This window comes from Bos indicus x Bos taurus, chromosome 22 (assembly GCF_003369695.1).
Source record: "Bos indicus x Bos taurus breed Angus x Brahman F1 hybrid chromosome 22, Bos_hybrid_MaternalHap_v2.0, whole genome shotgun sequence".
NCBI lineage: Eukaryota > Metazoa > Chordata > Mammalia > Artiodactyla > Bovidae > Bos > Bos indicus x Bos taurus.
In genome coordinates, this window is record NC_040097.1 from 2,213,206 (window position 1) to 2,241,029 (window position 27,824).

The 27,824-nt window shown below is 59.4% G+C and overlaps 1 protein-coding gene across 2 annotated transcripts in view; it reads right to left on the minus strand.

The window, feature by feature from the left end:
• Positions 1–27,824, minus strand: part of NUP210 (nucleoporin 210) — a 91,743-nt gene that overhangs the window by 15,049 nt on the left and 48,870 nt on the right. Inside the window, exons 17-30 of one of the 2 annotated variants that reach the window (XM_027523923.1) lie at positions 25,080–25,272; positions 24,493–24,599; positions 23,824–23,928; positions 23,633–23,734; positions 15,335–15,463; positions 13,099–13,226; positions 12,865–13,000; positions 11,280–11,342; positions 10,944–11,123; positions 9,162–9,242; positions 7,273–7,404; positions 5,486–5,644; positions 2,430–2,521; positions 544–718 (exon numbers count right to left, since the gene is read on the minus strand). In XM_027523923.1, the coding sequence (XP_027379724.1) occupies positions 544–718; positions 2,430–2,521; positions 5,486–5,644; positions 7,273–7,404; positions 9,162–9,242; positions 10,944–11,123; positions 11,280–11,342; positions 12,865–13,000; positions 13,099–13,226; positions 15,335–15,463; positions 23,633–23,734; positions 23,824–23,928; positions 24,493–24,599; positions 25,080–25,272 (1,782 nt within the window). Of the gene's footprint in view, positions 1–543; positions 719–2,429; positions 2,522–5,485; positions 5,645–7,272; positions 7,405–9,161; positions 9,243–10,943; positions 11,124–11,279; positions 11,343–12,864; positions 13,001–13,098; positions 13,227–15,334; positions 15,464–23,632; positions 23,735–23,823; positions 23,929–24,492; positions 24,600–25,049; positions 25,273–27,824 lie in introns of both variants that reach the window. The other variant, XM_027523922.1, reaches the window with a different exon arrangement.

Below are 27,824 nucleotides of genomic sequence, written 5' to 3' on the forward strand. Positions count from 1 at the left end.
GCTTTTCACCTATTACTGCTGTTCAGTCACTCAGTCGTGTCCAAATCTCTGCAACCCCGTGGACTGCAGCATGTTAGGCTTCTGTGTCCTTCACCATCTCCCAGAGTTTGCTCAAACTCATGTCCATTGAGTCGGTGATGCCATCCAACCACCTCATCCTCTGTCGTCACCTTCTCCTCGTGCCTTCAATCTTTCCTAGCATCAGGGTCTTTTCCAATGAGTCAGCTCTTTGCATCAGGTGGCCAAAGTATTGGAGCTTCAGCTTCAGCATCAGTCCTTCCAATGAATATTCAGGACTGATTTCCTTTAGGATGGACTGGTTGGATCTCCTTGCAGTCCAAGGGACTCTCAAGAGTCTTCTCCAACACCACAGTTCAAAAAAATCAGTTCTTTGGTGCTCAGCCTTCTTTATAGTCTCACCTAGGACCTTTAATAGTTTCTTACAATTTCTTGGCTAGAAGGTGAGTATCTTTACTCGCACACCTGCGCGGGGAAAACAGTACTGCTACTCTTATTCCAAGAAGGAGGCAGACGAGATCCTACCTTGACAGCAACAATGATGGTCTGGTTGGCCCCGAAAGCTTCTTGGGCAGTCACTTCGACCATGGACGTGCCGATCACGGACCCCGACGCCAGGAAGCCCTTCTCGTCAACATGCACGACGGGAACCTTCTCTGGCCCGTCCAGGACACGGTAGCTCAAAGAGGCAGCGCCATCCCTTGGGAAAACGAAACACACCCATGCTCGCAGACAACAGCGGCAAGATGGCTGCTGCTCAAGGAGAGAAAGCAGCACAATCCTGGCCTCACGACGCACCAGGCCGCCATGCACAGCCTGTTGCAGCTCACTGGCCACCGATGGGAAACCTCATTTGGAAAACCAAGGGTTCCCAGTAGGGCAGCACCTTCCACAGCCAGTCGGCAGGAAGCATGTGAGAGCTGAGGGTCTCATGAGCCACACAGACGCTTGCAGTCAAAAGATCCTTCCATTTTAAGGCTTCCCTGGTGGCTCAGTAGATAAAAATCTCCCTGCCAGTGCAGGGGACACGGGTTCTAGGCTGGTCCGGGAAGATTCCACGTGCCACGGACCAACTAAGCTTGCGCACCATGACTACTGAGCTTGCGCTCTACAGCCTGTGAGCCGCAACTACCGAAGCCTAGAGCCTGTGCTCTGCAACGAGGGAGGCCACCGACATGGGAAGCCTGCGGGCTCTGAGCCGGATGGAGCCCAGAGGCAGTCCCAATGGCCCACCAGCAACTGTGCATCTTCAGACACACAAATCCCCTCTCCCAGCCTCGGCTTGCTCAGCTGTGAAACGGGAGCGACGGCCTGGCCCCGTCCCACTTCCGCCAATAACTGGATAAAAACAGGCCGTTGCTGTAATAAGAATGTGGTTCGGAAAACTACTGATAACGTGTACCAGAGAGGAGACAAATGACGCAGTCTCTTTTGCTCTTTTACATATTCATGATGTTACAAAGAGAGGAAGGAAAGAAGAGCTCCCAGGCCCGCCCTCCAGTCACCCTCTGCGCCGCAGCCCCACAAATCCTCCGCAGATGACTCTTTAAGCAAATGTCACCGCTTCTGCCTCAAATTCCTGCCCCCTCCATCAACGCCCTCCTCTTAACCTGCAGGACTCATGCGCATCCTGTGAGACCCGACTCCTGCATGTCCACGGGGGCCGTGCCTCCCCAGAATCCTGGCACGGAGGCCCTCCTTTGGGCTGCGGCTTCATTCCATTACAAGCCTTCTCACACGACACTCCCCTCTCCCCCACCAGACTCCTCCAGGGCACCGCTGTCATCCGACTGGGATCCAGAGTCCAGCTCAGAGCCGGGCGCTGACACTTTTGGCTGTGTGCCCACCGTATGTGGGTGTGTGGGTGTGTGTGTGTGTGTGTGTGTGTGTTTCTCCAACGTCCTTGCAATTCCCGACTTTGCAACTGCAGTTCACACACAAAGCACTACCGTGGAACACAAGGCAGGAGTCTGGTGTGCCTGCAGGCTTCAGAACTCGCTTCTCAGCCTTCACAGGCGTCTCAGCAACCCAGGAGGGCCCGAGATCTGCATTTTTCATGTGCCCCCTCCCCCCAGCTGATGTCCCAATTCCCAGACTACACTGAGTGGCAAGTCTTAAAGACACGGGGCATTTGAGAGACTGAACCCCTCCAAGCTGGCACTTTCCCGCCTTTGAAGAACTGGATTTGTGCAGAAAGCATGAGACGGTCTGGGCCGTGGGGAGGAGGAGAAGGGCCCAAGGGGAGATGCTGCAGACAAGCACGGGCCATCTCCGCGGCCGGGAGGAGGAGGAGGACGGCAGGGAGGTGCGGCTGGCCCTTGGCACTCACAGCTCCTGCCGACGTTGACAAATGAGCCGTCGGACGTGAGCGCAGCCTCGCAACCCACATGGAGCCGCGCCGAGTCACGTACCTGTTTGTCTGAAGCTTGATGAATGAGTTCGGTGACATGAGCACGTGTTCCGCTTCTACTTCAGGGCTCAGCAGCCGCAGCTTTTCAAACACCTGGGGGAGAGGGCGATTTCTGCTCTCCCTTGATCCCCGGAACCACGTGCAGAGTTGGTGTGCCTCTCGTGGGTCGAGAGACCCGGGTGCCACCCCGCTAGGAGCTCGGGTGCGGCGGCGAGCGCTGAGGGCATGCTGGGCAGGAGCAGCAGGTGCTCTGGGGAGGCCCCCGGGGCTCTTCGTGGGGCGAGGGCTGTGATCCCCCAAGCTCTCAGGGTGTGCGTGTAAAAGGCACACTCAGCGATGGGGTCTAGGGTCCTGCTTGGTGACACTGCCAGGCTGGGGAGGCTCTGCCTGAATTCTCCTTCCCCCAGCCAGACATGCTCTCCACGTCGGCCCCTCCCACAACGACCCCCCAGGCACCCCCCTCAGCCCCACCTCACACCCTCTCTGCCTGTCAGGCTCCTGCTGAATCTCACAGAACCGGGACAGGGTGCCTGGTGACCTCCGGCCAGTGGCTGATACAGCTGACAATGTCGGGGGGATCTGACCCTGCCCCTCCCTGGCAGCCCCCAGCCCATGAGGCAGCCCTCCCCCAGGGACTCCAGACCGCTCTCTGCACGCAGCCCACTGTGCCCACACCCTTCCAAGGCCCTCTCTCTGAGGACTCTCGGGCTGCTGGCACCCCTGACACCGAGCCTGGGTGCTGAGCACACCTTGGGGCTCCCCGCTGGCTTCTGATACGATCAGGCCAGCTGGACGCTCCGAGGGCCTGTGCCTAAAACCGAACGGGTGATTTCTGAAGAGGAAACTGGCCTACGTCCCCTCCCTCCCAGCAGCTGCTCTGACCACACACTCAGGTGCGGCTTCCTCATCAGTAAAAAGGGTCCTGAGGGAAGCATCCTTGGCGCGCTCACCTCCCAGAGCTGGGGACGTGCAGGACACTACGGAGAGGCAGGGCTCCCTACACGGGGCATGGTCTTGGGGGCTGGACCAGGTTCCAGAGCCAGGTGAGCCCATCCGCTGGGCCGACGGCTCCCAGAGTGAAGCTGCCTCACTGGCTGTGCATCACACAGGAAACACACGCCCAGGCAGGCCCCTCCCACTGCTCCGGGCAGGTAACCCCTGAGGTCCCCCCGACACAGCGCTGAAGGCACAACGGGGCCTTCCTCTCCTGCCCCGTGACCTGCTGAGGAGCGTCAGTGCCAGCAGCACGGGGCACGGCCTGGGGTCAGGGCGACGAGGGGGCCTGGGGGCTGTGACCTGGGGGCTCAGCTCTATCAGTGAGAGGCTGTCTCATCTCCTGCCGGTTTGGCCGGTGGCATCACCCAATGTCTCCAGGACGAGCCGCACACTGGGCTTTTAGACAAAATCTTCCTATTTTTCAACATTGGCAACAAATAAAAGACTGTTTCGAAGTACTGAGTGAGCCAAATAAAACACCTCTGTGGGCTGGATCCAGCGTCTCTGAGTTTCCGATGCGCTTGAAAGTTACCTGCTGTCAGCCAGGGAAACCGAGGCGCAGAGCTGCTAAATGACCCGACTGAGGCAACAGAATTCGGAAGATGCAAAGCCCTGTCTCTAATTCCAGGACAGGGTCAGAGCTCGCTTCACTTTGTCTTCAGCTGGGAAGAACATCTGCTTCTGTGTGTGTTTGTGTGTGTGTGTGTGAGTCTCTGTGTGTGTGTGTATGTATGTGTGTTTCTGTGTGTATTTGTGTGTGTCTGTGTGTGTATATGCGTCTCTGTGTGTGAGTCTGTGTGTGTGTGCGTGTCTCTGTCTATGTGTGTCTGTGTCTGTGTGTGTGTGTGTGTGCGTGTATGTATCTGTATCTGTGTGTGTGTGTGTGTGTGTGTGAGTCTGTGTACGCACATGCAGGCAGGAGTCGGGGGCGGGGGCTGGGCAGACAGGCATTTCTCTCTGAAATGTGTTCCTTCACCCTGCGTGGGGTATGTGCCTGACCTAGAATTGGCTTGCTTCCTCTTGAAGAGGGGGTTTGAAACTGTCTTTCCTCATGATATCTAGGAGTCACTTTCAGTCTTTCTCTGCAATTTAGGGGGACCCAGATATAACATTTAAGGGCTTCCTGGATGACTCAAGTGATAAAGAATCTGCCTGTGATGCAGGAGACCTGGGTTCGATCCCTGGGTCAGGAAGATTTCGTGAAGGAGGAAATGGCAACCTATTCCAGTGTTCTTGTCTGGAGAAGTCCATGGACAGAGGAGCCTGGCGGGCTACGGCCCATGGCATTGCAAAGAGTCAGACACGACTGAGCACATACGCACGAGGTCAGGACATTACTGAGTCTCACATCAGCAGAAGAGGGTCCCTCAGGCTAAATGTGCTCAGGCCAGTGGGGCTGGAGAGAGCCGTGGGCCAGGCCCTGGGTGGACAGGTCCACCCTGCCGCTGCCCCCTCGAGGGGCTCTGAGCAGGCTGGCTGCCCCCGTCCTGAGGCTCGGGTCCCATCTATGAACAATGGGGTCACACCCTGTCTCCTGGGGCACAGCTCTTGAGGCCTCCTGGGACCCTCCACTGCCTGCTCCCTGTGACCCCCCTGCCCTGGGGGTGTTTGCCTCCATCTTGTCCTCCACGAGTGCTTGTGAAATATAGGCAATTAGATGCGTGTCCGGCCCAGATTTTCCAGCCTCTTCCCCCCAGAAGGCACCTGACTCCCAGCTCAGAGTCAGCTCCTGCTCTGGAAGTGCATCGAGCTACTGTAGACCTCCAGGCCTCTGCATGCACGGGCCAAGTCCCCCACCTGCCCCTGCCAGGCCCTCCCAGCCCCAAACGCCTCCCCTCGACGAAGCCCAGGGTCACCCCAGCCCTGGACTCCCACAGCACCTTGGAGCCCCAGCTCAGGCCCTGCCAGCCTCACCACAGCTCCCCGCAGGCCGAGCACCCCCCAGGGCTGGTCCCCAGCCCCCAGCACCCTCCACGTGTCCCTACAAGCCCTGGGGGAGCAGTGCTCTGGGCTGGCCAGCACTCCCCCGCTGACAGCAACTCCTGTCTGCCCAACCCTCACCTGGATCTGGATCTCATCAGAGAGCTCTTTGGCGAGGCCCAGCAGCTGCCCGGCAGTGGGGTCCAGGGCCTTGACCACCACCCTCAGCCCGGTGCGGCCCTTCGCCCGGCCGAGCACGTTCATGGCAAAGTTGTACTGCGACGGCAGCCGGAGCGACGCCTGCGACAGACAGAACCGAACGTCCGGAGGGGGCCCGGGCCCGGCTCCCACACAGGGCAGGCACCCCAGATCCCGAGCCACCCGCCCCTGTCACCCTGCTGCCCTCTCGCCCCGGTGGGGGCCTGCCAACCCTGGCACACGCGTGGGGCACTCCACGCTGCGATTCACACCGTTCCCAGGGCCCGCGGGAGAGGTGCGCCCCGCCAGTGTCCTCACGCAAGACTTAGAGCCTTGGCCGCGGGGCTCAGGGCGGATCACCCCGACGACTTGGGCTTGGGGTGCTGCCCACAGAGCCCTTGTTATGGGGTATTTGTGAAGAAGTCACATGCCTGGGTACCATGGGGATGGTCTGGGGACAGGATCTGGTTCCATGGGGACAGGGGACCGGGGGTACTCATCTTGCACTGTATGAGCTTCAGGCAGCCTCTAACAGACCCCATCCCCCGTCTGACTCCCTCTCCAGGCCCCCACTGTCCACAAACAAGACAAGGAGGGACCCCGGGAAGCAGCCGCACTCAGGCCCCGTGTGACCGAGGCCCACCTGGGGTTACTGCCTGGAGTCACAGGGCCAGTACCCGCTGCACAGCCCACTGACCAGGTCACCTGGGCGTGTCCACCCTCCCTACGCACGGCCTTCAGCTCACATGCACGGGGCAGTGTGTCTCTCCAGCACCTCCCAGCACAGACCTGGGGAGGGGCCAGGGCCCCCCTAGGGAGCCTAAGGGGACGGGGTAGGGCCCTGGGACAAGCCTGGAGAAAACTCCAGGGCTGGCAGAGGCAGGTGACATCTTAGAAAGGGGGTCAGACACTACAGACTGGGGACCCCCACCAGGACCCCATGACGTTCTGGGGCCTAGTGACTTTGCCCCTTCCACGCGCAGGTTGCCTCTAAGCCCCTGGGTGGTGCGGCTGGTCAGCAAGAATGAGCTTAAGAGGAAAAGGCTGCAGCCTGTCCTGGGACCCACGAGAGGGGAGCTGAAGGCCGGGTTCCTGGACACACGAAGGGCTGGAGGGGGCAGGGACCCCAGGGAGGGACAGGGTGGCTGCAGACCAGGAAGCCTCACGAGGGCCTGACGGGCAGTCATCTGGGATGGAGGGCGGGGTCTCGGGTGGAGGGGTGGGGGTGACGGGCTGTCATGTGGGATGGAGAGTGGGGTCTCGGGGGGGGGGGGTGACGGGCTGTCATCTGGGATGGAGGGTGGGGTCTCGGGGGGGGGGGTGACGGGCTGTCATCTGGGATGGAGCGCGGGGTCTCGGGGGGCGGGGTGAGAACCCTCCCACCTCACGTCATCTGGGATGGAGGGCGGGGTCTCGGGTGGAGGGGTGGGGGTGACGGGCTGTCATCTGGGATGGAGGGTGGGGTCTCGGGGGGGTGACGGGCTGTCACCTGGGATGGAGCGCGGGGTCTCGGGGGGCGGGGTGAGAACCCTCCCACCTCACGTCATCTGGGATGGAGGGCGGGGTCTCGGGTGGAGGGGTGGGGGTGACAGGCTGTCATCTGGGATGGAGGGCGGGGTCTCGGGGGGGGTGACGGGCTGTCATCCGGGGTGGAGGGCGGGGTCTCGGGGCGGGGGCCAGTGAGAACCCTCCCGCCTCAGGTCAGGGTCTCCGGGGCGGGGGGTGAGTACCTCGTGGTGCCGCCCGCGGACATCCAGGACGTCTCGCTTGGTGACAGACCAGTGGAAGGTCAGGCCCGGCACGGCGTTGCCAAAGGAGAAAGGGTTCTGGTTGTTGGTGATCCCGGTGACGTAGACGGGCATCTGCAGGGAGAAGCCAGGCCCGTGACCACCCGCGTCCCATGGCCGGAGCCCCCGGACGCCCTGAGACACAGCCTGCAGTGCCCCCCAGGGCCCGCTGCCGCCCTGTCTCCTGAAGGCAAGGGGGGCCTCGATCAAGTCCTCCCAAGTCGGCGGCCGGCCCGGCACAGCGCCAGCCCCTCCCGCCCGTCCTTCCGGGGCCGAGGGACCCCGTTCCTGAATAGCCGCCTAGAGCTCTGAGGGGCCTGCAGCCCCCCGGCAGCCCGGCTCACCCTGTTCCCGTCCCTCTCAGTCTAGTGGGGGCCCTGCTCACAGCGGTGGGCTCGGTCTCCCACACTCTGGATTTACCAAGCGCTGATCCGAGGGCAAACGGACATGGAGGCACCACAGCAAGGGGCTGGGGTGGAGCTGAGTCCAACTGCGGGTCAGCGCCCAGTCCCAACGCTCACTGGCTGTGTGGCCTCAGCAGACGCCCTAAGCCTGCCACGTGTGCACCTCCTCGTCTGTGATGCGGAGATGACCCCGGAGCCACCCCCGGGGTAATGCACTCCACGCGGACTACGACATACAAAGCACGAAAAAGGTGCATGCCATCCAAACGCCAGCTGCTGGGAGGCACCAGGTGCTATTCCAGGTGAACAAGGCGACAGACCGGCACAGACACGGGCGTCACCCCCGCAGGACTGCAGGGGTGGGCGCCACACGTGCGGGAGCTGGCGCCGGGGAAGAAGGACAGGGAGCCTGGGCAACGCAGCAGGAGAGGCGGGAATGGAGCTGGACCCAGAGAGTGAACAGGGTCAAGGGGCTGCAGAATCGCCCCAGCAGAGGAAACAGCGTCCTGGGAACAGCTCCCCCAGGCTCATCCTGAACCAGGTCTCAGAGCCTGACACCTGCTGGAGGCTGCTCCGAGGACACAGACAGGAGGGGCTGGAGAGGTTCCGCCTCACATGGGTCCCCGCCCCCATCCCTGAGATGGGAACCTCCCTGGTCCCGCCCCCATCCCTGTGAAGGGAACCTCCCTGGGTCCCCCCCTCATCCCTGTGATGGAAACCTCACCTGGGTCCCCCCCTTCATCCCTGTGAAGGGAACCTCCCTGGGTCCCCCCTTCATCCCTGTGATGGAAACCTCACCTGGGTCCCCCCCTTCATCCCTGTGATGGGAACCTCACCTGGGTCCCCCCCTTCATCCCTGTGATGGGAACCTCCCTGGGTCCCCCCCTCATCCCTGTGAGGGAACCTCCCTGGGTCCCCCCCTCATCCCTGTGATGGGAACCTCACCTGGGTCCCCCCCCTCATCCCTGTGATGGGAACCTCACCTGGGTCTCCCCGCCTTCATCCCTGTGATGGGAACCTCACCTGGGTCCCCCCGCCTTCATCCCTGTGATGGGAACCTCACCTGGGTCCCCCCCCTTCATCCCTGTGATGGGAACCTCCCCGGGTCCCCACCTCATCCCTATGATGGGAACCTCACCTGGGTCTCCCCCCTCATCCCTGTGATGGGAACCTCCCTGGGTACCCCCCCTCATCCCTGTGATGGGAACCTCACCTGGGTACCCCCCATCCCTGTGATGGGAACCTCCCTGGGTCCCCCCCTCATCCCTGTGATGGGAACCTCCTTGGGTCCCCCCCTCATCCCTGTGATGGGAACCTCACCTGGGTACCCCCTATCCCTGTGATGGGAACCTCCCTGGGTCCCCCCCTCATCCCTGTGATGGGAACCTCCCTGGGTCCCTGTCCTCATCCCTGTGATGGGAACCTCACCTGGGTCCCTGTCCTCATCCTTGTGATGGGCGCGCGGATCCTCACAGCCTGGAGCAGCAGCACCTCCACCTCCACAAGATCCTGGAAAGACGGCTTTGGGGCTCAAGCCGGCAGGGCTCAGGGGCTACATGCCAACAATGGGTCCCTGCCCGAAACTCCCATTTCTGAGGCTGCAAACCCTTTCTGTAGAGAGGAACGAAGTAGGCCCTCCCTGGTACTTAATTTTACTCTCAACACGCCTGGTACTTTCTTGTTTTTATAAAATTGATAGACTTGGAGTATTCACCCTGTGACTCAAAAGGACTTTGCGGTGTGACCAGGATACTTGGGGAGACACTGGAACTGCTGGGAAGGGCGTGAATCAATGAATTCCGGGCTGGGTAAAGGTCAGTCCCACCCACTCCAGGGGGTCCCAGCACACAGAGCTGTGTGCTTAGACGCTCTGAACTCAGCAGGGCTCCTGGACCACTGTCAGGGACCCAGTTTCTGTCCACAGTCACATCACCCAGAAGGAAACACTCTCTTAGAGCTGGGGCTCCCGCATGGCCAGGCCACCAAGTCGCTGCTCCTCCAAGTCACTGCTGGCCGCGGACATGGGGCAGAATCCAAGCAGCTTGAGCCCTTCCCAGGAGGGGACACGCTGTGCTCTGTCCTTCCCAGAGGCCCACAGAAGTGCCCACTCCAGGAAAGAAGGGAAAGAGCAGACCGAGACAACCCCCACCACCTGCTTGGGGCCAGAGCCACCACATGAGGTTACGGGGCAGGGGGGCAGGATGGGGGCCCCTCCTGGGTGAGGCCCTCCTGACTCGGCCTCCAGCATCTCTACTGACCCAGAAAAGCTGCTAGGAAATGTCCCCAACTCCGGAAAGGAGGCCTAGGGATAATTTAACCTCTAGCTGAGCAGATACTAGCGGCTGACTCAGGTTTTCTTCTCCTAGAAATATCAACCCAGGTCTGAAATACTACTGGTGCCCAGTTACCCAGGTTTATGGCAGCCAAGCCAGCATGTGCCTCTAAAAACACACACCATAAGCTCCCCAGTGCCCACAGCATCCCAACTCTACTGGGAGAATGTCTGCAAGCCCTGCTGGAAATGAATGAACTAAAGGCGGGAGGGCTCTGACGTGGGCAACACCAGCTCAGGCCTAGAACAGCTGTGGATGGCCGTGGGTGAGCTGCGCCCAGGCAGAGCAGAGAGTCCTGAGAGGAGCCACGGAGGCACGGAAAACAGGGTCTGCCGTCACAACCGCTACACCACCCTGCACTGCAATGTCCCCAAGGCGGGAGAGCTTGGGGCCCCATCCCTTAAGGAGCCAAGAGATCAGCTGGCAAAGAATCCGCCTGCAACGCAGGAGGCCCCGGCTCAATTCCTGGGTCAGGAAGATGTGCTAGAGAAGGGATAGGCTACCCACTCCAGTATTCTTGGGCTTCCCTGGTGGCTCAGCTGGTAAAGAGTCCGCCTGCAATGTGGGAGACCCGGGTCCGATCCCTAGGTCAGGAAGATCCCCTGCAGAAGGGAACAGCAACCCACTCCAGTATTCTGGTCTGGATAACTCCATGGACTGTATAGTCCACGGGGCCGCAGGGAGTCGGACATGACCGATGGCTTTCACTTTCAGGGACCCTCAGTCTGGAGAAGGGCAACCATGGGGGTGCAAGTGCAGGTCTGGCCTGGTGAGAGGGGAGGGTGACAGGCAGGTGCCTCGGGCCCCGAGGGCAGAGCAGGACCCTGGGAGAGGGGTGGTCCTCAGGTCCTGGGGAGCGGAGCGCCCCCGCCGTTACCTGAGACACGACGACCAGCTTGCCGGTCTCGGCGTCCACAGCCTGCACGACCCCCGACACGGCGCCATGGCCCACCGCGAGGCCCCGCACCAGCCCGGCGCCGCTCACCAGCGCCACGCTCTCGTTGCTCATGGAGAAGAGGATGTTGGACTGGGGCTGGGGGCCACCCTCGGAGGTGATCTGGAGGAGGAGGCAGCAGGACCCATCAGCCAGCTCCCCCGGGTGCCCACACCCCACCCTCCGGGGCTGGGGCACCGACACCCCGGAACACCCCTGCACAGCCCGCTCTGAAGCCCCAGGTGGTGGTGGGGGTAGGGCGTGGCCTTGAACTCCTACCTGCATCGTGGCCCCAATAATCAGCGTCACCTTCCTGGGGATCAGCCTAAACGGGGGGAAGACCTGGGCGTGGAGACACAATAGGGAAACAGGCCGTTGTGTTCCAGGCTCACATGGCTGGGCGCGGTCACCCTTCAACTCCAGGGATGCGGGAACATGGTGCACAGACTCCTGCCTCTGAAGGGGGCCAACAAGGGCCTGGGGTCCCGGCCAGCCCTGGGGGAGACCTCATGCACCCTTGGCCTGAGGCTCCAGGGCTCTCAGGGGCGTGTTCTGCCCTGGTGGGGTCGGCAGAAACGCCTGCTCCCCGGCCCGCCTGGGACCTGCCCATCAGAGGTGGGTCTTGCCGTGTGTTTCAGCAAATCCCCAAGACAGTCTGGCCCATGCCCAGGTTTCCAACCCTCTGCCTTCGAGGTTCCCCAGCTTCCCTTTGGAAGGCTGACTCTTGCAGTTTCCAGATTTCTACTGAATAATCACCTAGAATAGTTCTCTACTCCCGTCGTCTGCGTGTTTTCCAGATGAGGAAAGGGGGCTCGGGGGGGTAGGGCGAGGAGGCCCTGTCTCTGCGGCAGGGCAAAGCCCCTGCATCCTCCTCCTACAACCCCACAGTCCCCGCTTTGCCTAAAGACACTCCAGTCAGCCCAGGGGTGACATGTGCGTGAGGCGTGGTCTCCGAAGGGCTGCCCTGAGTATAGGCGCAGAGGGCTGCCTTCTCACCCGGAGGAGAAGGGTGCACCTCCATCCTGAAGCCCCACCCACACCCGCCGGCACGAAGCGCCCCAGCCCGCGAGGCTGAGCCCGCAGCGGACGCGGCAGGAGCAGCGTGCTGCCACCGATCGATAAGCTCCGACACGACTTCCCGGCCCTGGCGGCCGTGGGCTCCTGTCTCAGCCTAACGCCCTGGGGGCACCAGGTCCCAGCCGAGCCCAGGTGGGCCCCGAGCTCCCTCACCCAGAGCTGCTGCCCCAGGGGCTCCCACGAAGAGCCGGCTACCTCCAGGGCCCCGCCACCAGCGTGTGCTTCTACACTCGAGTCCAGACCCACCCGCTCCCCCCACCACTCCCCCGTCTGTGACAAGTCACTCTCCTCCTCTGAGCCACACCAGGCCCCCTGAGTCCCAGAGACAGTGAAGTGACCCAGCCCCCTCACTCCTGGGCTCCCAGATCCCCAGGACCAGGGAAGGCCCCCTTCCAATCAGAGGACCCTGGAGAGCAGTTTAATATGGCCTCTCCACGTGGGGCCTTCCCTGGTGGCTTGGATACTAAATAATCTGCCTGCAATGCGGGAGACCCAGGTTCCATCCCTGGGCCAGAAAGAGCCCCTGGAGAAGGGAATGGCTTCCCACTCTAATATCACTGCCTGGAGAATTCCATGGACAGAGGAGCCTGGCGGGCTACAGTCCAGGGGGTCAGTTGCAGAGGCAGACACAGCTGAGCAACTAACACTTTCCCTTTCCACGGGGCTACCTGGGCTGCCCCTAAAGTCCAAGCCGATCACAAAAAATGCCATATCCCACCCCCACAGGACCCTGACGTGCCCCAGGGGCTGGGCCGGGCCCACGAGGCGTGAGGAGGAGCAGCTCTACCTCAATCTGCTGTGGGGCTGAGTTGATTCTCTGTCCGGCCTTGTCGGTCACGGTTGCAGTGAGGCTGGTCTGGCCGATAGCCACGCCGTGGACGCGGAAGGAGGCGGTGTAGTCGTCTGGGGCCTCATTGAGCGCCCTGGAGCAGAGGGAGGGGCTGGGACCTCTCCCCCAGGCAGACCCGTTGCCGCTGCCCCCAGATGCCCTCCTCCGACCCCTGACCCCATAAGAACTCACACCAATGTGACGATCTGGGAGGCTGCCCGGAGTTTCAGGTCCATGAAGGCCAAGTACTTGGCCAGGAAAGGCTTCTTGTGGAAGTCCAGCACGCGGACGTGCGCCTTGACCGTCTTCCCGATCTCCACCTACATCGTGGGGGCAGAGACTCCGGGTTGGCGTCGGATGACCAATGCCACCACCTGTGGTGCCCCACAGCTCTCTGCCAAAGCATCCGAAAGCTCACACCCAGAGGCCCACGGTGACCTCCAGACTCTCAGCCTACCAACAAGCGGAACTGTTGACATGCTCTCCGTGTTCAGGGGGCCTCGAGGGGATACTCCGGTGCTCTGCCCGAAGCATAAATGTGACATAACGGTCACATCCCACTCTGAGAGAACTAACGTCTGGGAGAGGAATAAATGAGGATGGGATTAATAGATACACATGACTACATATAAAGCAGATAAACAACAAGGATCTACCAATAGCACATATCTTACAATAACCTATAATGGAAACGAATATATATACGGGCTTCCCTGGTAGCTCAGCTAGTAAAGAATCTGCCTGCAATGCAGGAGACTCCGGTATGATTCCTGGGTTGGGAAGATCCCCTAGAAAAACTACCCACTCCAGTATCCTTGGGCTTCCCTGGTGGCTCAGACAGTAAAGAATCGCCTACACCGCGGGAGACCTGGGTTTGATCCCTGGGTTTGATCCCTGGGTCGGAAAGATCCCCTGGAGGAGGGCACAGCAACCCACTCCAGTACTCTTGCCTGGAGAATTCCATGGACAGAGGAGCCTGGCAGGTTACAGTCCATGGGGTCACAAAGAGTAGGACACAACTAAAGTGATTAAGAAAAGTTATGACCAACCTAGACAGTATATTAAAAAGCAGAGAAATTACTTTGCCAACAAAGGTCCGTCTAGTCAAGGCTATGGTTTTTCCAGTGGTCATGTATGGATGTGAGAGTTGGACTGTAAAGAAAGCTGAGTGATGAAGAATTGATGTTTTTGAACTGTGGGGTTGGAGAAGACTCTTGAGAGTCTCTTGCACTGCAAGGAGATCCAACCAGTCCATCCTAAAGGAGGTCAGTCCTGAATATTCATTGGAAGAACTGATGCTGAAGCTGAAACTCCAATGCTTTGGCCACCTGATGCACAGAGCTGACTCATTTGAAAAGAACCTGATGCTGGGAAAGACTGAAGGCAGGAGAAGGGGACGACAGAGGATGAGGTGGTTGGATGGCATCACTGACTCAATGGACATGAATTTGAGTAAACTCCTGGAGTTGGCGATGGGCAGGGAGGCCTGGCATGCTGCAGTTCATGGGGTCGCAAAGAGTCAGATACAACTGAGCAACTGAACTGAAGTGAAGCGACTAAGCACAGCATATGTGTCTATAAATGTGTATAAGACGGAATCACTTTGCTGTACGCCTGAAACTAACACAGCACCGCAAATCAACTCTACTTCAGTAAGAAAAAGAACTAAGGACCTAGTTAGAGAGCTAATCCACAGCTTCGGATAGCAACAGGCATACAGTGAGGGTTTAATAAGTGCTCAGCAGTTCACACCTGGCAGCACAGACTGCACACGGCGAAAGCTCTGGGAAACATGTGTCAGAGGTGCTCAGTGAAAGAACACAAGTCTAGAAGCAGCTCACCAGCGGAAACGAGACCAGAGAAGGCATACCCGAGGCTGAGAGAACAGTGACTTTGAAGGAGTCCAAGCTGCGTGAATGCCCCTTCTAATGACCAACCCTTCTTTCCCTTGGGAAGACCAGACCCTGAAAGCATTCCTCTGGAAACTGCTGCAGTCACTTCGTGTATTTGAGTTACATAAAATCCCTCTCCACATTAGAGAAAAGCCTAGATCTATTATGTATTCATTTTGCAGAAGCACTTGGCGTTAGGACGCTTTATTCACCTGCCACTGAATCTCTGAGAATCCAACAAGTACAGACAGGGGAGAAAATTCAAGCTCTGGCTGGTTAGTCACCTGCAGCAGCCAGAGAATAGGAATCCCTAGGCCGGGGCTAACGTGAGGACAACTTCCAGGGGGATTTACTGCCAGTGTCGACCGAGATGAAGATGGACGCCCCCAGAGGCCGCCTTGCGCTGAGCCCAGGATGCCAGGTGAGACAGTACTCCAAGGGGTGGGGAGATGCGAGGAAAGCACCCCCCACAGCCCCACTGTGCTCTTGGCTCCTGTGCAGCTAAAGAGGGAGTGTACGGGGAGGCTGACACTGACCTTGTCCACCACGCGGATGTACAGCTCCTGAATGTCCGAGACGTAGACGTCGGCCTTCGCGGGGGCAGGGAACGCTAAGCACAGGTCGTGGATCATGATGGTGGAGGTGCCGGGGAGCAGAGGGTGGACCTGCAAGGCGGGAGTGGGGTGCGGTCACACAGCCGCTCAGGGCCGCGGCCTCTCGCCTGCTCGGAAAACGCAAACCCAAAGGCAGCCCTGCCCACCCCTCACCGTGAGCCCCCACTGCCAGCCGGGCAACGGGCTTAGGATGAAATATGTTAGTGCCGGGATAGATTTCAAGGAGCATTTATTGCAACCTGGCACAAATTACAGAGAAGAAATGGAAGCTGCTCCAAGGCAGGGTGGTCAGAGCTCGGCGGAGAGAGGATTCACACCCAGGATCCCATATCGCTTGTCCAGGCCACCTGCTGCAACTTCCATCAGAGCAGAGCATCCTGTGGGGTCTCCTCTGATGCTGGCAGGGTGTGAGGCGGCTGCTTTCCACATGAAGCCCTCACTGAGGAATCCTAATCTGGACCCACAGACTCTCAGGACCTGGGAATAGGCCACAGAGGCCACCGCATGTTCACTGTGAGCGCCTTGAATCTCACCCATCTCCACATTTGTCTCTACCTCTGCTGTGTTTGAGGGCTCCCCTGGAGGCTCAGACAGTGAAGAATCTGCTGCAATGTGGGAGACCCAGGTTTTGATCCCTGGGTCAGGAAGATCCCCTGGAGAAGGGCATGGCAATCCACTCCAGTATTCTCGCCTGCAGAATCCCATGGACAGAGGAGCCTGGTGGGCTGCAGTCCATGGGGTGGCAAAGAGTCAGATGTGACCAAGCGACTCACACTTTGACACACTTTCCCTATATTTGACGTAGAGCCTGTGTAAAATGTTCAGAGTGAATGAACTCATCTGCGCTCCTGTCTTCCAAGCTTTCCTTGCCAAAGACCCTCTTTAAAGACCCTCTTGCCAAAGACCTTCTTCTCTCTCTACTTCCTTCCAGGGATCCCACTTTCAGAACCCCTCCCCAGACAGCCTGCATCATCACCACTTTCTCACACGGCAGGTGGGCTTGCCGTGATTTGTTGCATTGCTTAGATGTGCCTCTCTGCTGGGTGGTCTGGGGCTGGGTTGGGTGGAGGCGCGTCGCGGACCCAGCGGGGGGCCCGTGGTGCCTCCCACCTCTATGTCGCCCGGCTCTGCTGCCTGCATTTTCCGGCCTACATTCACCAGGGGTAGGGGTGGGTACAGAGAACGGTTGCGTGTTGGCAAAGCTACAGTTTTAATGTCAAGAACATGTGGGGGGAAAAATGTCAGGAGACAACCAAATAGGTTAAAAGCCTTCAAAGGCCACCCAGAGTGAGTTTTATGTTCTAGGAGAACCTGGTGTATCTGGCCCCTGCCCAGGGCTCTGACGTCACCACAAACCACGTTCCCCCACGGCCGTCACCCTCCGGCCAGCTGGTGCCCGCCTGCCCCTCTCAGGGCTGCACGATCCACCCCTGAAATCTGGGCTCTTCGCCCCCCGCGTCCACCTGCTGGCTCCCTCTGAGCCTCAGCCCCGTCCCAAGGTCCCTCTCTGGCCAAGTCTCCCCCGGTCCAGGTGGGAACCTTCGCCCCCCTGCTCACTTCTCCTGGGGCAGCTCTGCCGCTCCCACCTGGTCAGCACCCCAAGGCTGCGGCGGCACCTACCGCCGCCTCAGGGCCGCGCCTCGAGTCCGGCCTAGCCCCGCAGCGTGTATGTACACTGAGATCCAGGGTCACCGCTGCGAGGCGCTGGTTAACCTACGGAGACATGCTTCCACCAGCTCGGCTTTGGTCCTGCCTTCATCGAGACCAGAATTCAGAAAGAAGTCTGCAAACCCCAGGGACCCTCATCCATCTGGGAAGTGCTGATTCTAGTCCACGCCCGCCCAGTGGACATACAAAGAGACAGGCTCACCCAGGGTAGGAACCCAGCCTCAAAGGGGCGGCGCTGGGGAGGGAGCACAGTGCCTTCTCCCACCCTCGGCCACGCCCGAGAGCCTGACGCCACCAGCAGCCAGAGGGAGCTGTAGGGCAGGGGGCTGGGCCGGACAAGGCCAGGCTGACTGTGCCTGCAGCGCTGGGCTCAGGGGCTCAGGGGCACAAACACAGGTGAAGGATGCTCAGGACGCTTCCCGTAAGGACCCAGGTCGCTCAATAAAAATCCCAGAGCGGAAACCCCACCGGCACCCCGAACAACGACCAAGCCAGCCTGACATCGAATACACTGAAGACAGTGGGTCAGGGCCACGGGTTTCCAGTTCTGTGGTGGACGAGTCCCCAAAGAGAACCCACTTAAAAATCCCAGGAAGACGCAGGGGCTCTGACCTGATCCCCCTGCAAACGTCACCGCCGTCGGGAGCGGCACGTCACTCAGGAGGCAGAGAAATGATGGCTCGCTGCACCCACGGGGAGAGACCTGTGAAGTGGGGGTGGGTGTGCAGGGGAGGTGTTTTTGTCTCTCCTTCAAAAGAGCCATTTTGCACGTTTTACCCAAAGGTAACTGACAGTGAGGAAATCGGTTTCTCTCCCACTTGATTTCCCAGCAGCTGGACGTCCAGGCACCTCCCGGGTGACAGGGCGGAGGACGGCAGCCCACAGAGAGACCACACGGCCCACCGGGCCGCCCACACGTCAGCCCTGCCAGCTCACCCAATGGTGAACGGTGCCCCACGGGTGAGCCCGCCTGCCGCTCTGGAGACAAACTGCTCTGGAGGAGGCGAGGGGGCAGGCTGATGGGTGGCATGGGGTGGGGTGGGGGGTCCTGTCCCCACGCCCACTGTGCAAGCATCACCACCTGCTTCTCCAGGTTCCAGACCCACTTGCCTCTTGAAGGACGTGCAGGGGGGACGCGTGTGCAGGAGGGGAGGTGAGCGAATCCACCCCCAGAACCGATTCTCCTTCCTCAGGGGTGACACTGCCCCCTGAGAGCTCTGAGGAAGCCCTGTCATCTCTCTGGAGCTGGGGACACGTCACTGCTCATTAAGACGCTGCCGTGGAGCCAGGGGCAGCGCTGCTCGGGACCTCTACCCACGCCCGCCAGGCCCCGAGGTGCCAATGCGTCCTCACGGCTTCACGCTTCCCAGGCCCATCACACGTCACGCTTGTCCCTTGACAAGCAGCATCTGTAGATGAGTGAGGACTCTGTGGATATCTCTGCATGTCACCGGTACCATCAGCTTGTCTCCCATGTGTGCCCAGCAACGTCTCGTGGTGGCCAGGCCCACGCCAGAGGTGAGGATTGTGCCCCCCGCAGATACGGACCCCCTTGAGGCTGGTGGGGGGTGGCCAGGGTCACACTGAGGTGAGAAATGCCATCCAAGGGGCCCTGCCCAGCCCCGAGGCTTCCTACAGGGCCAGGCTGGGGACTGGTTCCTCTGCCCTCTGTCCCCTCCCAGGAAAAAGGTGGGACACATCTGAGTTCATGTTGCACAGCTGCCACCTACCACCCATCCGTCTCAAGGAAGGACCCCCGCCCCCCGCCTCCCGCTGCACTGAAGCACCTCCTCAGACGTACAGCATCACGGGGACCAGCCCACAGCCCAGGACCCAGGAGAGGGGTCGGCTCCTAAGAGCAGGGCCCCTGGTTGACTGCTCCCTGCTGAGTCGCCAGAGCCTGGCCTGGGCTGGCGCATGACGGGAGCCCGCCTTTGCAGAGTGACTGCTGGATGAAAGGCCTGAGTGCTAGGCTCCTTCCCACTGCCCTTAGAATTACTACACGGCTTCTGCAAGGAAGCATGTGAGCTGTAAAGAGGTGATGAGAAGAAAGAAACCTGAGTTTAAGTCAGGTAAACCCTCCCGTGCGTAAGCCAGCCGAGAAGGAAACAGAGGTGCCTGGCAGAGGGTGTGGGGCCGTGTAAGCCTCTGCAGCTCTGGGACCGTCGTGTGGGCACCATCGCCCCACAGCAGCCCAGGTGCGCCCGCGACAGGCCCCCGCCCGGAGACGCACAGAAGCTGACACATACCCACGAGCCATTCTTGCCTCTGAATGGGCCTCGATAGCGAAAGAAAGAAACATTTCCTCTGAGCTAATTGAAGAACTGTTGTGGGCTTCCTTGTCTCTGTGATTAAGGGAAATGAGAATGCTGCTAATTAGCAGCTGGGAGATGCCGCAGAAATGTGTGAATGTCCTTCAGAAGGAGCGCTCTGAGACGCCGCAAGGACCCGTCATCAGCTGGCAACACTCCGTGAAAAATCCCTCGTTCCCTTGGTGGAGGAGGCAAAGGAATCGGCGTCCGATTGCATCTGGAGCCACAGGGGCATCTGCAGGCCGAGGTTGGGGGAAGCAGAGACCCCCGGGGCCGAGGCCCCTCCGGGACACCTTCCGGGCAAACACGATCCTGGCGGGGCCTGCCTCGTCGGGCGCTGCTGGCATGCCCCACACACGGTACTAGACGGGTCACGGGGTCGTGTCTGCAGCAGGGATCAGCCTCTCTCAGCAAGAGCCACGGAAGATGAGATGTGGGCGAAGGCTTGTCCACCACGCGGAGAAAGAACTGCTCCGGCCTTTTGTTGTTCAGTCACCAAGTCGTGCCTGACTCTTGTGACCCCACGGACTGCAGCATGCGAGGTGTCGTGTCCCCCACCGTCTCTCGGGGTTTGCCCAAATTCATGGCCATTGCATCGGTGATGCCATCCAACAATCTCACCCTCTGTCGCCCTCTTCTCCTCCTGCCCTCAATCCTTCCCAGCATCAGGGTTTTTTCCAGTAAGTCGGCTGTTCACATCAAGTGGTCAACATATTGGAGCTTCAGCTTTAGCTTCAGTCCTTCCAGTGAGTATTCGGGGTTGATTTCCTTTAAGACTGACTGGTTTGATCTCCTTGCAGTTCAAGGGACTCCTCACTGTAGCTGTAGCTCAAGCTCTCTGGGATCATCTATAAACGGGGACATCATGCCTGCCTTGGCAGTGACAAACCTGAAGTCTGCTGCCTATAGGGACCGTACACCGTAGGACATCACAGGACTGAGCAGGGGTTCGTAGTTCTGGGAAGACTTGACTCTGATGCTGTAATCCTGTCTTGAGTCTTTCAGACAAGCGTGCCAGCTTGAATGCCTCCCTGGACAGGGAGCTCAGTATCTGAAGCAGCAGCCTAGTCCATCACAGATTCTTAGAGGCTCTTGTTCCTGGAGGAAAGGTCTGTCCCTGGCCCCTGGGCTGCCCTCAGGGCTCACTCAAAATGTATGGTGCGAGGTTAACTGTGAGTAAAAACGAGTTCAAGTTTTCTTGGCACAGCACACATTTTTCTGAACTGGACACATCCCTCTTCTAGATAACAAGGGAGTTATTTTTAATCTCCAGAGATAAAGCAAAGCAAGGCATATTTCAAGCAGTTGGAATCATTTACAATTTGAGGTTTTCCTTTCAGTGGGAAGGATCTGATGGTGACCACTCATTTACACGGAAGAGGAATGGGCAGGGGGTTATCCTCTCTTGGACGAAAGGAATAACAATGCCTCGGGGGAGCTCCCTATGATCTCAGGCATCCAGCTGCCCCCAGACTCCCTCTAACAACACACGCTCATCCACAGGTGCCAAGGGACGGCTTTTTCTTCCTCTGATTTACGGCGATAAACCCAAGAGGCCCTGACATCTGCAATTCTGCCTCTGAGAAAAACAGGTATGTTATGACATGCCTCCTCGCGCTTCGCCGAGGGGCTCCACAAGCGAGCTAAAGACCAAGGTTGCCCACTGGGGGAAGGTAAGAAAATGTCAGAAAAACAATGTAACAAAAAAACCATCCTCCTAGAAACTCGCATGCTACCAAACTGACTCAAAAAGAAACAGACAGTCTGAACAGACCAATAAGAGGTGAAGAGATCGAATTCCTATAAAAAAAACCTCCCATGTGGAAAGCCCGCGACAGCCTCCCATGTGGAAAGCCCGCGACAGCCTCCCATGTGGAAAGCCCGTGACAACCTGGCTTCACTGGTTAACTCCACCAAACATTCAAGAGTTTGGTAGAATTGTTACCAAATTACTTGTTACCAATTCTACACAGACTCTTCCAAAAATTAGAAGAGGGAACGCTTCAGAGTCATTCCATGAGGCTGACATCCTGATACCCAAACCAGACAAAGACACCACCAAAAACCACAAACCAGTGTCTCTCGGGAATATGAACATACACTCAATCAAATGCCAGCAAAGTGCCTCTAGTTACACATAAAAAGAATCACATATCATGGTCAAGTAGCATTCATCCCACAACGCAAGGCTGGTTTGATATCTGAAAGCCAATTAATGTATTACATCATATCAACAGAATAAAAAAGAAAAGCCCACACGATTATTTCAAGAAACACAGAAAAAACATTGGACAAAATCGAAGATCCCACAGGCTGAGGGGCAACGAAGCCTGTGTGCACAACTACTGAGCCTGTGCTCCAGAGCCAGGAGGGCAGCTCCTGAGCCCACGTGCCCCAGAACCTGTGCCCCAGAGCCAGGAGGGCAGCTCCTGAGCCCGCGTGCCCCACAGCCTGTGCTCTGCAACAGGAGAAGCCCCTGAGAGGAGGAGCACATGCACGGCAACCAGAGAGTAGCCCCCACTTGCCGCAACTAGAGAAAGCCCAAGTGCAGCAACAAAGACACAATAAATTTAAAAATCCAACAATTTCCATGTGTGTATTTGTGTGGAAGAACAGGGAGGTGATTATTATGGTGTTTTGTTTTTTTTTGAGGTGATAAAATACTCTAAAACTGACTTCGGTGATGTTGCCTTTATTTACAAATACACTAAAACCCACTGAATTGTGACTTTAAGTCGTGAATTGTATGGTATGTGAATTACAGCTCAATAAAGCTGCTACTAAAAACACTAAAGACTGAGGAGGGGTCACAGCCATCGCTGAGCCAGTCTCTGCTCCCTAGTTTGCCGCAGTCCGCACCGTGCCCTAATCACCTCCAACACTACAGCTAAGCATCTGGGGTCGGCCAGCCCAGCTCCTCCCAGCGTGCCCCTTGCATCCTGCTCACCCGCCTCACTTACTCAACACCCGTTCCACTTCAGAAGCAACTGATGTCTTGCATCAAGACAGTCATCGGAGGCAGAAAGTCAGAGAAAGGGACCTGCAGGGAGCTACGGCTGAGAGAGCGGGGTGTCCAGCTAAGGCACGAATGTACTGCCTAGCCGAGGGCAAGGCGCCGGGCTCTGTTTCTGAAGGAGCTGGTGGGCCAGGTCTCTGTGAAGGCTAGGTCCGAGGGCAGCCTTGCCCAGAATGCGTGTTTCGTGCGCTTGCCAGTGGCGAGGGCTCCCCGCACAGACGGGCAGTGCCAAAAGCAAGTGCAGAAGACTGCAGGCGAACCCGCCTCAACCCCCACCGCACGCCAAGCACCGAGTGCCCGTCCTCTCGAGTGCGGGGCCAAGGCTTGCTTGGCGCTGGGGTGACTGTAAAACTCCTTCAACGCCTGGCAACCAGCCTGCACCAGGGGATGCAGGTCGCAGGCTCTGAGTGCAAAGCTCACAGCAGAGCTGCGATGCCAGGATCCCGTCCAGGGTCATGGTCGCGACTCACAGCAGGGGTTTGACACACTCCGTCCTGACGGTTTCCTTTCAGACACAGTTCAGTTTTCGCGACCGTATAACTCACTGTGCTGATACACAGACAGTTAGGACATTGGGTTGGTCAGCCTTTACTCTCTGTCATAACCAAAGGAAGACCTTTTATTTTTTGTATTTTTTGGCTTCACCACGTGGCATGCAGGAACCTGTGCCCCCTGCGTTGGAAGCATGGGGTCTTAACCACTGGACTGCCAAGGAAGCCCCATAGGGTGACTTTTTAAAAATAAAAAAAAAATTTAAGCAACTCAAACACCCCACAGGAGAGAATGCCTGAGTACAAATGATTGCCAGAAAATCACCATCATCATCATCACCATCCAGCCTACAGAGCGATATGGAGAAAGAGAAAACTTGAATTAAAGCCCTGAAGAGCGTGGAAGGCTCAGTTCTTCTGTGGTCACGGCTGGGTGGAAGTCAGGGAAAGAACGTGGAGAAACGGAAAAAGCCGATGTGTCCGTCAAGGCCACAGTCCTTCGGGTTCTTACAGTGTGGCTCACGTGATGATATTTCCATCTTACCCGAAAGGCCGACCGAAAGGAAACCATTAGGTAGCTAACAGCGTGGGCAGCTTGTGGAGACTCGGTCCGGACCACAAAGGCAGCTCGCGGGTGTCTGCTGTGACCCCTGGGAGGCGCTGAAGACCCTGCGCTGTGACCGACGTGACCCGCCGCTGACGGCACAGGCGGGCGGGCGGAGCCCACACTCACCGTGGCGACACCCCGGGCCTCCTGGTAGGCCACCCTGACCACGTCGGCGCTGCTGGTGTTGAGGAAGAAGTAGCCAGAGCCTTCTCGGACATGCAGCTCCGCCTGCGGGAGGGGCCGGGCTGGGGTCAGAGGTGAGGGGTCCTCAGGGGTCGCGATGGGGGGCGGTGGGGTGGGGAAGGGGGTGGCCGTACCTGCACATCTGGGTGGTTGTAGATGGTCAGTTCTTCCGGGCTGACCCTCACGTCCTCAACCAGCATGAGTTCAATGGAGACCGACACAGGCGTGAGGGGGTCGTGCTAAAGGCGCAAGGCCACGCGGTCAGAGCCAGGGGGCCAAGGGCCACACCGGCCCATGGCGCCCCCCACGGAAGAGCAGCCCCAGGCACTGGCATCACACCGGGACCCCGCTGTCTCGGGGACACAAGCCCAGCAACACCCGTCGAGCTTTGAGCCGCGTCCCTGTGAGGCCTCCCCTAGTCCTGCCAAATCAGCCACCCCCTGACCTGCCAGGCCGCAGGCTGGACTCCCCCCATGTGCCCCAGGGAAGTGGGGCAGTGTTCCACGCAGTGGGGGCTGTGGGCTGAAAGGGACGGGGCTGAACCACCCGGGCACGCTCGGCAGGGGCTGTGAGGCGGGCGGCAGGCGGGGAAGAGTCTAGATGGGCGAGCCCCCCTGCCTTTCAGCTGGACCCCCCCACCCCCGCCGTCACCAGACTGCAGGGAGCACAGGAGGGGAGACTGAGGCATGAGGGCCAGTGAGGAGGCGCCCCCCGTCAGTGGGCCAGCCTCAGGACCCCGGGAGCACTGGGCAGAGCGTGGGGGAAGCGGGAGGACGGCCCGCCCCGGGGGCCCCAGTCGGTACCGGCTGCTTCACTCTGGCCAGGTCCAGGTGGGGCTGCTGGTAGCCAGTGGCGGTGGCAGAGATGGCCGTGGTGCCCGAGGCCTGGTGAACCGAAATGGCCTGCAGGCCTGAGAGCGAGAGGGAAGCCGACTGTGACGAAGACCCGCCTTCCCTGTACCTGGTATGCAGCTTGAAGTCTCCCACCGCCCTGAAACTGGAGGACGGGGCATACCGTGTGCACCTCTAAGAGCTGAGGGGACCTGAGCAAGCTTCCTAGAGCTGCTCAGAGGAGCTGGAGGGGATGGCTCAGGTCCTGGCCGCTGAGGGTCTCCAACACAGCGTCAGGGTGTCTCAGAGCTCGGAGCAGCCGGGTCTGGGCTCCAGCCCGGTCTGTGCACAAGCTGGGCCTTGAGCTCGGCCACCATGTGCCCTGAGCTGCTCCCCACCTCCCACCCAGAGTCCGTTTCTCCCTCGCAGATGTGTGAGGACTAAAGAGGAGTCCTGACGCTCCCCGGGCGTCAGTCCTGGACAGAGGGGGTCCCGGCCCCCCACCCACAGCTGTCCGCCCCTCTCTGCACCCAGCTCGCCGGTCGGGGGCTGCCGTTCACCATGCAGCTTCCTCTGGCCGCTCCCGTCGTCCTGGGACACCAGCTGCAGGGGCGGGGCAGGCTCGATGCTGGCCAGCAACGGCCTGCTGGACTCCCACTGGATGCTCAGCGAGCTGAAGTTGTCGAACCTGCGGCCCTGCTGGTCGTAGGCGGCCAGGTCCAGCAGCGGGCTGCGGTGGCTGGAGACCGGAACCTGCAAGAAGCCAAGCTCACCCACGGGCCACACCCCGGGCTGGGCAGGCCTGTCCCTGCCACACAGCGCACCGTGTGGGCTCACGGGGGTCCTGGTGAGCTTCTGGGGGTGACTCGCTAAGGGATGCTTGCTACGGCTGCTGTCAAGGTGGCCTTCACAGTCCTACACAACCAGGCCTCCAATTCCAGCCCATGCTCTCGACGGGGACCTTGGTGACGTCTGGAAACATTTTTGGTTGTCACGACTGGTTGCCAGTAGGGGGCGCTACTGGCATCCGGGGGTAGAGGTCAGGGTGCTGCCTAGCACACAGGACAGCCCCCCAAAAAGAAAGGATCCGCCCCGAAGGGTCGGCAGTGCCGAGGCTGGGGACCAGGCGTCACGCACACTTGCAGGTTCCCTGGTCCTGTGATGGCAAGAGCACCCCCAAATTCACGAACAGGGAGGCCGAGGCGGCTCAGAGATGCTGAGTCACTCGCCCACGGTCACACAGGTTCTGGGGTGGACCGTCTGGTCTGAGTTTAAAGCCCATGGGCCTCCCTGGACGCTGTGCAGCCTCTCCCCCGCTGTGCAGGAGTCGGGCAGTGGCTCCATCCGAGCCCCGGCTCGGCGCTCCCGGCCGACGCCCAGCTCAGAAGCCCGGGGTCAGGCTGGAGCGCGGCCCCCATCTGTCACTGTGGCAGGTCAGCCCCGTTTCAGCGCCTGGTCACCAGTGATTTACTCTGCAAACACGTAAGGGCGGCCTCTGGCTCCAGAGGGGCATAAAGCGAAACTGACCCGGCACCGGCATACATGGCAGGGATCTATCCTCCCCAGGTCCCTGCGAGACCACAAATCACAGGGGCCCTGTCTGCCTGGCTGCAGACTCTGCAGTCCCAGGGAGGCTGGATCTCCGGGCAGTTCTCTGTTCAAGCAAGATCTACGACACACGAAAGCCCACGCAGAGCCGTGCTCGCTGCCCTGTCGCCATCTTTCAACCAAGGGACAGCCCTGGGCGGACCCTGAGGTCACTGCTGACCGACGGCCAGACACAGCCCTCTTGGTGAGCAGCCAGCGCTTATGGATAGGACGGATGCACGGGGATCTGATTATCTTATTCTCTGAAACTGAGGCGGTCTGGCCAGCCTGGCGGGGCACGAGCCGGAGGGAGGGGGCTTTGGAGGGATATCCGCTGTCCACGCCTGACTCCTCCCAGCCCTGTCCACCACGCCTGGGTTTGGGGTCCCCAGGCACGTGAGTCTGCAGAGTAAGAGCAGAGGGTGGCAGGGACACGAGCCTAGAGGGGTGGGGGTCCCCCGCCTCCCAGCCTGAGCCGGGCCCCGCTCTAGAACTTCAGAGAGAGAGACGAGCACAGGCGCAGCTCGGACGCGCCGAGCCTCGCGGCATCTGTGTTTTCAGAGGTCAGTGGCCTGGAGGTCGGGGCAGCCCTCTCTGCCTCGCGGAATCTGTTTTCAGAGGTCAGTGGCTTGGTGGTCAGGGCAGCCCTCTCTGCCTCGCGGCATCTGTGTTTTCAGAGGTCAGTGGCCTGGAGGTTGGGGCAGCCCTGCGGAGAGCAAGCCTGTCAGGGCCAGTTGTCCAGCTGCGTTTGTTCGCTTTGCGTCTCCGGGTCACATTTTGGAAACTCTCCCAGTGCTTCAGGCTTTTTCATCATTACTGTCTGTATCTGTTAGGGCGTCTGTGGTCAGGGGCCTTTGAAATTACTACCACAACTCACTTCTGAAGGCTCAGATGGTGGTCAGCGTTGTTTAGCAATGAAGTACTTTTAAATTAAGGTCTGTACGTGGTTTTCCTTAGCCGTAACACCACTGCACACTTGACAGACTCCAGGATAATATAAACATAACTTTTAAATGCACTGGAGAACCAGGAAGTTCACGTGACTCGTTTTCTCACAACATTCAAGCTGTATCGGGGGGTCTAGAACCAGACCGAGGCTATCTCTGAGGTCTGCCTTCCTGCAAATTCTACAGCGTTAGGATGTCAGGTGCCTGGGGGCAGGGGTCGGGGAGGAGGAGCAAACCAGAGGGGGAAACGCTGGGGACGCCCGTTGTTACCCTTGTTTCGATCCTCTGTCATTGCGACCCCATGGACGGCAGTCCCCCAGGCTCCTCTGTCCATGGGATTCTCCAGGCAAGAATACTGGAGTGGCTTGCCATTTCCTTCTCCAGGGGATCTTCCCGACCCAGGGATCAAATCTGCATCTCCTGCAGATCCTGCATTGCAGGCAGATTTTTTACCACTGGGCCACCAGGGAAGCCCGGGGACACACATTAGATAGGGTCTAAGGCTGAGGAAGGCCCTCCCAGGAGGTAATGTGTGAGTGAAGAGCTGAGGGAGGCAGGAGAGGGCCTGGGCGTTCAGAAGGAGACCATTCCAGTCAGGGAAGAGCAAGCCAGACCACGGGGCTACCCCAGCTCCGAGAGGGGACGGAGGTGGGGCGGGGAAGGTGATGGGCGGTCCCAGGGCCTGCGGGCCTCAGGAGGCAGGGGTATGACTCTAGCTCTCGCTCTGGGCGCACAGGAAGCCGCAGCAGGACGGAAGCAGGGAGCAAGGTG